The sequence below is a fragment of the Neoarius graeffei genome, chromosome 1 (genome assembly GCF_027579695.1).
Source record: "Neoarius graeffei isolate fNeoGra1 chromosome 1, fNeoGra1.pri, whole genome shotgun sequence".
Classification (NCBI taxonomy): Eukaryota; Metazoa; Chordata; class Actinopteri; order Siluriformes; family Ariidae; genus Neoarius; species Neoarius graeffei.
This window is the reverse complement of record NC_083569.1, coordinates 60996389-61007240: the sequence shown is the minus strand read 5'-3', so window position 1 is coordinate 61007240 and position 10852 is coordinate 60996389. Positions and strand designations below refer to the sequence as shown.

The window sequence follows — 10852 nt, the reverse complement described above, 5'->3', positions numbered from 1 at the left end:
TTAATTTTCAGTCTTTTTATTTATTTTTTTTTGTTCTTCATGATCATCTTTCTATCAGTTATTGCCAGTGAAAGTTGAGACTTAAAACAGATCTTTAGTGCCAAATACAAGTAGAAAACCGATGAAGCAGTGAAGATCTTAACCCTAGTAGCTCTTAAATAACCTCTTGCCTTCACATGATGGAGTCTGCGTCTCAGCAATGAGTTTGGACTGAAGGGTACAGGCACGTGGTGAGACGAAGCAAAGTCCTACTGTAGAACCTTTCAGTTTGATCTGTGGTGTTGGTGGTAAACGTCACTTCACTGGCAGTGCAAATCCAAAACACTTCAGAAAATTCTCTTCCTACAGAACCCGTCCAAACTTCATACGTCAATGCAGTACGCAAGAAAACTGTCTACAGCTAAAGAATCTAAGCATGCATCTGTTTTCACCCTTATAGAAAGTTTTGCGGTTCCTATCCAAAAAGACACCGAGAGCCCAGAATTCCTTAGAAACCAAATGCAACCACCAACTCATGGCCTTTTCAGTAACCTGATTCACAGACATAGCCACACTGATCACAGTGAATCCTTAAAATCCACTATGCAGGGGAAATTTAAATCAGTTACCAAGAACACACTGTTGAAAATGTACATTTTTCCAAGGCATTTGTGAATTTGAAGTTTCGCTACAAACCAAGTCTGAACAGTCGCCAGAATCTGAGGCAAAAACACAAAAAACAAGATCCTGTCATCGTTGCCTTGTCTTTGGTGTTTTACATTTTTGCCAAAAGTAACAGCAGAGGTGCCATGTTAAAGTGGTCACGAAAATTGCAGCAGAGTAAAAAACATTACATTCGGTTAGATTATAAACATCGACTGGCGCTCTCGATAGGACGTGACGTTGTTGAAGTGTTGTGTACAAGCGGACATTCAGCCGTTATTTCGTAGAAGCGTTGTGGATGTTCGGTTTGTGTTCTTCTGTAACGGACTGGACTGTCCTACCAAGAGTTTAACCACATACACGTTCAGCTGAACTGAACTGCTCAGAACAGTCAGCATACTGAACTCTCCTTTGCGATAGTATGGCCACTTAACAGGATATAAGGCCTAAGAAATGAAGCACCAGCAGCTTGTGGTTTAAACGATAGAGAAGGTGCAGCAGGATTGAGCTCGGCAAGGAGGTGACAGGTGAAGGAAACCGCTGGGGAACCTCGGAAAGGAAAGCAGGGCTGTGTTCCGAAACTTATTTCCTCCTCTTCAATCTCCAAAAGCCTCCAGGCCCTACAGCGAACTCCAAAGCTGAGGAAAGTAATTGTTCACACAGCACGGCTAATAAGACCTTTTCAAAACGCAATGTCTGAATGAAGGGAGGAAAGTTACTAAACGGAGAACGACTGGAACACAGCCGACACAGCAAAACTGTAAAAAGGGATCAAAAGACAAAAATCTAAGCCCAAACACTTAATGACTATAAATGTAACGGCTAACAAAATCTATTGTACTGTAGCTACACTGCTACAAGTGTAATATAAAGATACACGGATACAACCATTCGAGTACAAACATGAATAACACGCAAAGCACATTTTACAAGCACAATATCTTTTAAAAAATTTCCAACACGGCAAATTCCCTAATAAGGAAAAAAAAACATAACATGTTTGTGCTAACATGTAAGACTTTAGTTTCTACATACTCCAAACAAGTATACTTGGGCGTCTTTATTACAGTAAGCTCGCCTCTGAAAATGCTACCACTGTTATACCAGTAAACACGTGCTCTCTCTCTCTCTCTCTCTCTCTCTCTCTCTCTCTCTCTCTCACAAAACGGAGCAAGTTAGCAAAGATTGATCAAGGTTTCTTCAACACAATCACCTTTTGATACATGTAAGCTCACTTCCAATTGCCAGTCACTTTTTAAAAGCAAATTAAACTGTGAGCAGCTACCTTCAGTTTTCTCTAAGCTTCTCAAAAGTCCTGTTCAATTCCAGTGCACAAAAAAGCTGCCTATATACACACACACACACACACACACACAATTGATTCACATGGCTCTTGGGGAGGGGGGGAGCCAGGGCACAAATCATTATTATTATTTTTTTAAATAAGAAGGGTGCTGGTAAAAGATAAATCTTTCGCAACTGGGAATTACTTTACGGTCACCGTCATCAATGATTTATAAATCCGGGGAGCCTGGCTGTGGGCCTGAATTCCTGGAGTCAGTCATGCACAATGGGATTATTTCTCTCTTCTAACACTCCTGCCTAATGACGCGAGGGGTTAAATCAGGTGCGATTCAGGAAAATTTACAAACGCTTCTGGACTGTAATCATACAGGACCGCAGTCAGGCTCCCCTGCTCGAAAGCGATTTCTATAGAAGTACTTGTTTTAACATTTATATGGAGAATCCGATCACAAAACGTGAATTAAACGATGCACGAGTTACACAGTGATGCTTTCACACAAACGTGTGATGGAAACAAAAAGCTGGAGCAGCACTAATAGCTTGTCTCAGAGTTTGTACTTTCAATTAGCAACACGTTAAACTTCTGCACAAATTTCCAACTTCAGAGGAACAATATTGTAAACAGTCGTATTAGTGACGATGAAGGCAAACAGTTAAATATTCACAGAAAGTCTGACTTTGTGACAGGAGATGTTTTTCCCCACGGAGAGTGTGCGTTGAGTACTGCTCCCTCTTCAGGCTGGGAGATGCATCACAGGTTACACCGCATTGTCTTCTGTGGGCGGCTCAGCGTTGGGGGGCTGCAGGAGAGTTTGTTGAACTGTAAAATGAAAATAGTTTTATTCCACTTCACTTGGTTTATCGCATCAACAACAGTTTCAACAAAATTATTTGTAGAAGACAAATCCGGATCCATGCACGTATCCTGTATGTATACTTTGTGACTACTCATCATTTCCTGTGTATTTAATTTATTGTCCTGCATTATAACAAACCATTAGTACATTATTTAGTCCTGTATATTGTTTTTTTTTTCCCGTGACACTTCTATATGGAAAGAATACTTGACTTGGACATCTCATCTCATCTCATTATCTGTAGCCGCTTTATCCTGTTCTACAGGGTCGCAGGCAAGCTGGAGCCTATCCCAGCTGACTACGGGCGAAAGGCGGGGTACACCCTGGACAAGTCGCCAGGTCATCACAGGGCTGACACATAGACACAGACAACCATTCACACTCACATTCACACCTACGGTCAATTTAGAGTCACCAGTTAACCTAACCTGCATGTCTTTGGACTGTGGGGGAAACCGGAGCACCCGGAAGAAACCCACGCGGACACGGGGAGAACATGCAAACTCCACACAGAAAGGCCCTCGGCGGCCACGGGGCTCGAACCCAGACCTTCTGGCTGTGAGGCGACAGCGCTAACCACTACACCACCGTGCCACCCTGACTTGGACATATGACAGGTAATATGATTTAATAGAGGTTTCTGAAGAAAAGATTTATTGTGGTGAAGTACAACCCTTTAAACTTAAAGCTAGGGTGGATCACTTTGTAAAAACCAGCAAGAGTAAGCTAGATTTTGAAAGTATCCAACCAAAAAAAAAAATCCCTTTAGTCCTCCCTCCAAAACACATGAACGCGCCTGCATTGCCTGATCACTGCTGGAGGACGAGTCCACGAGACCGAGCGTTGAAGGGAGGAGCGTAGCACATCATATCCGACTACTCTGACTTAGTGTAGATCTCTCTGTCCATTTTCATGTCATGTAAAAAAAAAAACATTTTCTTTTTCCATTTTCACCTCGCTTAAAGGGATAGTTCGGGATTTTTGACATGAATCTGTTTGGCATCCCCATCAATAGTGTCGTGCAAACACACTGACTTACCCCTGACAGCATCCTGTGAGTCCAGTTCTTGTCCAGTTTTGGTCCAGACGAAAGTAGTCCGGCAAGTTTGTTGGGGTCACGAAAGTAAAACGTTTTTCGTCTCAAAACAGTATGTGTTCAAAAGAGTGATATATTTGCATCACAAAACCGTTGCCAAATAAAAAGTCAGACCTCGAAATCACTTGGCACTATTTTCTCTCCCTCGGTATCACTGCGCGCTGCCGCCAGGTGACAGCCACGGCTGTTTCATTCATTGTTTACTAGTGATGGGAATTTCGGCTCTTTTGGCTCTTCTTACTATAAGGAGCCGGCTCTTTCGGAAGATTTTTTATAATTATTTCTCATGACTTGTACATTCACATCGAGTACACATATCAATGCAAATTAACACGAAGGGATTTACTAGACCAATTTATACAGGGAGTGCAGAATTATTAGGCAAGTTGTATTTTTGAGGATTAGTTTCATTATTGAAAAACAACTAATGTTCTTGATGAACCCAAAAGACTCATAAATATCAAAGCTGAGTATTTTTGGAAGTTGGAGTAGGGCTTTCTTAGTTTTAGCTATCTTAGGAGGATATCTGTGTGTGCAGGTGACTATAACTGTGCATAATTATTAGGCAACTTAACAAAAACCAAACATGTACCCATTTCACTCATTTATTTTCACCAGGGAAACCAATATAACAACTCAACATTCACTAATATACATTGCTGGCATTCAAAAACAAAAAACAAATCAGTGACTAATATAGCCGCCTTTCTTTACAAGGACACTCAAAAGCCTGCCATCCATGGATTCGGTCAGTGTTTTGATCTGTTTGCGATCAACATTGCGTGCAGCAGCAACCACAGCCTCCCAGACACTGTTCAGAGATGTGTACTGTTTCCCCTCCTTGTAGATCTCACATTTGATGAGGGACCACAGGTTTTCTATGGGGTTCAGATCAGGTGAACAAGGAGGCCACGTCATTAATCTTTCTTCCTTTAGACCCTTTCTGGCCAGCCATGCTGTGGAGTACTTGGATGCGTGTGATGGAGCATTGTCCTGCATGAAAATCATGTTTTTCTTGAAGGATGCTGACTTCTTCCTGTACCACTGCTTGAAGAAGGTGTCTTCCAAAAACTGACAATAGGACTGGGAGTTGAGCTTGACGCCATCCTCAACCCGAAAAGGTCCCACAAGCTCATCTTTGATGATACCAGCCCATACCAGTACCCCACCTCCACCTTGCTGGCGTCTGAGTCGGACTGGAGCTCTCTGCCCTTTGCTGATCCAGCCACGAGCCCATCCATCTGGCCCATCAAGACTCACTCTCATTTCATCTGTCCATAAGACCTTAGAAAAATCAGTCTTGTGATACTTCTTGGCCCAGTCTTGACGTTTCATCTTGTGTGTCTTGTTCAGTGGTGGTCGTTTTTCAGCCTTTGTTACCTTGGCCGTGTCCCTGAGTATTGCACACCTTGTGCTTTTTGACACTCCAGTGATGTTGCAGCTCTGAAATATGGCAAAACTGGTGGCAAGTGGCATCTTGGCAGCTTCACGCTTGACTTTCCTCAGTTCACAGGCAGTTAGTTTGTGCCTTTTTTTTTCAACGCGCTTCTTGCGACCCTGTTGACTATTTTGAATGAAGCGCTTGATTGTTCGATGGTCACGCTTCAAAAGCTGGGCAATTTTAAGAGTGCTCCATCCCTTTGCAATATATGTCACTATTTTTGACTTTTCTGAGTCCGTCAAATCCCTCTTCTGACCCATTTTGCCAAAGGAAAGGAAGTTGCCTAATAATTTTGCACACCTGATATAGGGTGTTGTCATTAGACCACACCCATTTTCATTACAGAGATGCACATCACCTGGTATGCTTAATTGGTAGGAGGCTTTCAAGCCTATGCAGCTTGGAGTAGGCCAACATGCATAGAGAGGGTAATGTGGTAAACATACTCATTTGCCTAATAATTCTGCACTCCCTGTATCTGGAACTATTTTCAGCCACAGCACAGGCAAAGCACCGCTGCAGGCGCAAAGACACCACGCAGCGCCTGAAAACGGGTGCGCAGCGCCTGAAAACGGGTTTTCAGGCGCTGCGTGGTGTCTTTGCGCCTGCAGCGGTGCTTTGCCTGTGCTGTGGCTGAAAATAGTTCCAGATATAAATTGGTCTAGTAAATCCCTTCGTGTTAATTTGCATTGATATGTGTACTCGATGTGAATGTACAAGTCATGAGAAATAATTATAAAAAATCTTCCGAAAGAGCCGGCTCCTTATAGTAAGAAGAGCCAAAAGAGCCGAAATTCCCATCACTAGTAAACAATGAATGAAACAGCCGTGGCTGTCACCTGGCGGCAGCGCGCAGTGATACCGAGGGAGAGAAAATAGTGCCAAGTGATTTCGAGGTCTGACTTTTTATTTGGCAACGGTTTTGTGATGCAAATATATCACTCTTTTGAACACATACTGTTTTGAGACGAAAAACGTTTTACTTTCGTGACCCCAACAAACTTGCCGGACTACTTTCGTCTGGACCAAAACTGGACAAGAACTGGACTCACAGGATGCTGTCAGGGGTAAGTCAGTGTGTTTGCACGACACTATTGATGGGGATGCCATGCAGATTCATGTCAAAAATCCCAAACTATCCTTTTAAAGCTAGACGGACTTTCGATTCCATAAAATCGGTGAAATTTAGTTCCCTCTGAAATTTGGGCGTTGTGATGTATGTTTATTTCTGTAATATCTCTCAAAATATCAGGCCATTCTGTGGCTGGGAAGTTATTTAATTTGAGGGGGTTCTCTAGCCAATAATGTGAAATCGCCCACTTCGCGCAGTCAAGCAGACAGAGGAAGTCCGTGTGCAAATGCGCAGGTTTACCTTGACTGTGCACCGACATTTACATCATTCTATTGCTAATGCCCAGGTCAGACGGCAGCCTAAAACTAGTTTTCGACTACTTGCGTCTACCTGCGATAACAAAATGGCAGGTAGATGCAGCACTGGTCTTGCGTTGACGCACGACGACGCAGATAACGGCAGTGTTGAAGAGGGTCTTTAGTAGAGGCAGGTTGACGCAAGTGGATCACGATCTGTTTGCATTTCAGCTGCGATTCACTTCCAATCGGTGCAAATAGCAAGTTGACACATGTAGACGCAGGCGGTTGTGCAATGCTTGAGCGACCAAATCGCAGGTAGTGGCAGCTAGATGCAGGCTGATGCAGGGGAAGACAAGTCTTTAAAGATGGCTGCGATGCGTCGCAGGTAGACACGCAGACTGCACCTGCAAATAGTTTACAACAATCTGCGAGCAGTCTTATGGCCTTGCATGTTTTAAAGGTTTTCTGTGCGCTGCGTCTACTTCTGACTGGTTGTGTCCTGTCGTAACAGCTTAAAACTCTGCGTCTTGCAATACGTCTGACCACAACGAAGGATTTGACACAAAATGCCTGCGTCTACCTGTGATCAGTCACCACCCGACTGATCGCAGCATGCGTCTTTCTGCCGTCTGACCTGGGCATAAACGAACAGCTGATCACACCGAGGTGCTCACTAACCGCTGATATTTATTAGTTTGGTCCTGCGTTTCCTTTCCTTCGCAACATAACGTCTTTTCTTCTCGCTGTCCGTTACTGTAGTCGGTCTTTCACGTTTCATTCGTGCACTCACATCCTCCATTGTTTGTTTTCTCCTGTTTCAAATTTGTATCCCACAACGCTTTGCGCGAACGGGGAAAGCCCACCATGTAATGCATGACATACCGTAGTATCTTGGGTCATGGTGAAGCAGGACAAAATAGCAGAGGAGAATTTGGGGGTCACGTGGCCCTGAATTCATTAATTGTTCTATTTAAAAACTAATAAAATTGCAAGTCTGGGATTCGAATTCTAGTGGCTTTTGATCACTGAAGAAAAAATAATTGGGCGTCAGGGAAAATTCTTTTTATGACCTACACTTGAAAAATCTGAAAGGCAGTCTACTTTTTTAATTTACTCCTAATTCCCATTTTCTGTAGTTTGTCTCCAGAGTTTGGCCCTTTTCATGTGTCTTTACGCTGCTAAATAGTATGTCGTCAGACCACGGGCGATTGCTCTAGGACAACGAGGGAGGCTCAGCCTCCTCTAAAAATGACGAACATCGTGTAGGATGAATTGTGCTAGGCTTATGTTATAGCCGACCTTATAACATTGCTATTTCAGATCCAGAATCATAGAAATATATGTGCTCAACCCAACTACAGTGCGAAATCATTCCCTTATAACTTTCCCCAGTTCGCCTAATGTGTGCGTGAGTTTTTCCCCCTCGTGACAGCGCGATGCAGCCCAGCCTCAGTGGACTTCAATGGCATTTGGGAGCTCTGCGCTTTCAATCTCAAAATGCAAGATGGTTATTGGACAAATACTGCGAAAACGCCCGCCCACGGACTCCCAGCCTCACAGTGGGAGGGACATGGCAAAGCTTTCCGCGAGGAGACTGGTGATTGGTGAAAGCGGCCGGATATTTTCTTTGATTGACAGCTCGTTTCAACTATAGACAGGCAGCGGTGACTTTCAGTTCAGTCCCATGCGGATTCGCAAGTGCTGTGGTGTATTGTAAGAGATCAGCTTACATTTCGATTTCATTCATTACATACGGTTTCTACCAGCTTTTCTAGTTTGTATATATTTTCATTGTAAATAAAGTGTAAATATAGTGTTGTCAAGTTTGCTATCTTAGTTCCAGAAATTTCGTTTATTTGAGTGACTGAACTTGAACTTGAGGGGGCTAGTCAGCTAGCAAGAAAGCTGCGCACGGATGCCAAGCATTGCTGATTTAATTTTGGCGAAGCCATTTGCCAGTCTTCCTTTCGAGGAAAAAATTAAAATTAAAGAGCAGGGTAGACCAACGCCTCAAACTGACTTGGTGAAAAAGGTAGGGAATAATACTCGTTCCTTTCAGCTCTCCTGGTACGAGAAAGTGAATTGGCTAACAGCAAGTGACCCACATCAACAACAGTAAATAGGCTACTTTAGTAATATGTCATGGATGGACCAAAAATATAGAATCTATTTAAAATGTTTATGCTGAGTATATTATATTGGGGGGCGGCACGGTGGTGTAGTGGTTAGCGCTGTCGCCTCACAGCAAGAAGGTCCTGGGTTCGAGCCCCGGGGCTGGCGAGGGCCTTTCTGTGTGGAGTTTGCATGTTCTCCCCGTGTCCGCGTGGGTTTCCTCCGGGTGCTCCGGTTTCCCCCACAGTCCAAAGACATGCAGGTTAGGTTAACTGGTGACTCTAAATTGACCGTAGGTGTGAATGTGAGTGTGAATGGTTGTCTGTGTCTATGTGTCAGCCCTGTGATGACCTGGCGACTTGTCCAGGGTGTACCCCGCCTTTCGCCCGTAGTCAGCTGGGATAGGCTCCAGCTTGCCTGCGACCCTGTAGAAGGATAAAGCGGCTAGAGATAATGAGATGAGATGAGATATTATATTGGAATATATATTTTTCTGGATATGAATTAAACACCGCTACAATTTGGAAAACATTTTTAAACAAAAACACAGCCGAGAACATTTCACACTACAGACCTGGATTAAAAGTGAAGGGTTATCAAAATTGTCAATGAAACATTTCTCAGTCAAAATAAGTAAAATATAGGGAAAGTGTCGTTGAATGAAATGTGTGGCACCCAGCTCTGTGTTTGGCTCCCCAAGGTCAGTGCTTGTGCCTATTCCAGAACACTCTGCTGTTACTGCTGAGGTTCCTGACAAAGAGCTGCTTTCAATAATGATCAATTTTTAAACAACATGCCACAATTTTAAAATATAAAATGTTAAAATATACCCCCCCAACACCACCATCATGTATATTGGACAGTAGGCTAATGGGCCAAAAGAACCTGTTATTTCACAGTTTGTGACGCTGCCAACAATCAGCCAGATCAGAGGCAAGAGTATGGGCAAAATTAATGTTTTTTCTTTTTTCTTTTAAAATCTGGAAATATCGTAACCGACCAGCCTCCCCTGTTTGAAAGACTACCAGCCGCCACTGTGTCAGACTGACATCTCTGGTCAGTTGACGTCCACCATGTATCTGTAATGAACTCTTAGCAGGTCTGTCCCTCTTTTGTATAGCAGTTTAAACCATCTTTCTAACAGGGGGAAAAAAAAAGAGAAAAACTCCAGCTCTACCTTGAGGCTCCTGAGCCACGACGGCTTCTGGATTCTCTGCTTTCACCATATCTGCATTCAGACTCTCTGTAAAGGGTGACAGTGACAGTGAGGTACACTGGAAGTGCCAGGGCAAATGGTCCATGTGGCAATAAAATGCTAGCTGTTAGTTCTTACGCTGTATGCTGAAGCATAGCTTCTTCTTCTGGTAAGAGATATAACTGCTGACTGCACCAACCAGCGCCATGGCAACAGCACTTACAATACCAGCAATGGTTCCAGTCTCTGCCATGCTGTCTAAAAAAGGTGAAGAATTTTTGGAGGAAAATACTCAAATTTCTGGGATCCTTGGGAACTGATCTGGCTTGTTAGAAGACATGTTTTATTTTGAAAAACGTATGTTCGATGTTTTAGCGATTTTTAACCAACACTGCACTGAAATAAGGATATAATTCTTACCATAATCACCGTCATCAGCAGGGTCCACAACACCACCTGAACCTCCTGGTCCTCCTAGAAACGCACATTTCCTTTATCAAGAATCATGTAGATTGTGATCATTATAAAAAAAGACATTTTTCCCCACGTAGTAAAGGAAACGTTCCTCCTTTATAGCCTTTAAGTAACAGCATTACTCAGACACTTGGTTTTTAAAATGGAGAATGATCAACAATTAATTTGATTACCAATTAATAATACTCCAAACAACTCTTCCTTTTTCAGCTGCTCCCGTTAGGGGTCACCACAGCAGATCATCATGATTCACATATTTGATTTGGCATAGATTTTACAGCGGGTGCCCTTCCTGATGCAGCCCTCCCCAATCTATCCGGACTTGGGACTGGCACCAAGTCTGCACTGGCTTGTGCAAC

The 10852-nt window shown here is 43.3% G+C and overlaps 1 protein-coding gene across 1 annotated transcript in view; it reads right to left on the bottom strand.

Annotated features, from left to right (window-relative positions):
• cd99l2 (CD99 molecule-like 2) overlaps window positions 1-10852 on the bottom strand; it is a 40852-nt gene continuing 30000 nt past the window's right edge. Inside the window, exons 8-11 of the mRNA XM_060935931.1 lie at window positions 10440-10493; window positions 10158-10277; window positions 10002-10067; window positions 1-2767 (exon numbers count right to left, since the gene is read on the bottom strand). Coding sequence (XP_060791914.1) covers window positions 2706-2767; window positions 10002-10067; window positions 10158-10277; window positions 10440-10493 — 302 coding nt within the window. The 3' untranslated portion in view covers window positions 1-2705. The remainder of the gene's footprint in view (window positions 2768-10001; window positions 10068-10157; window positions 10278-10439; window positions 10494-10852) is intronic.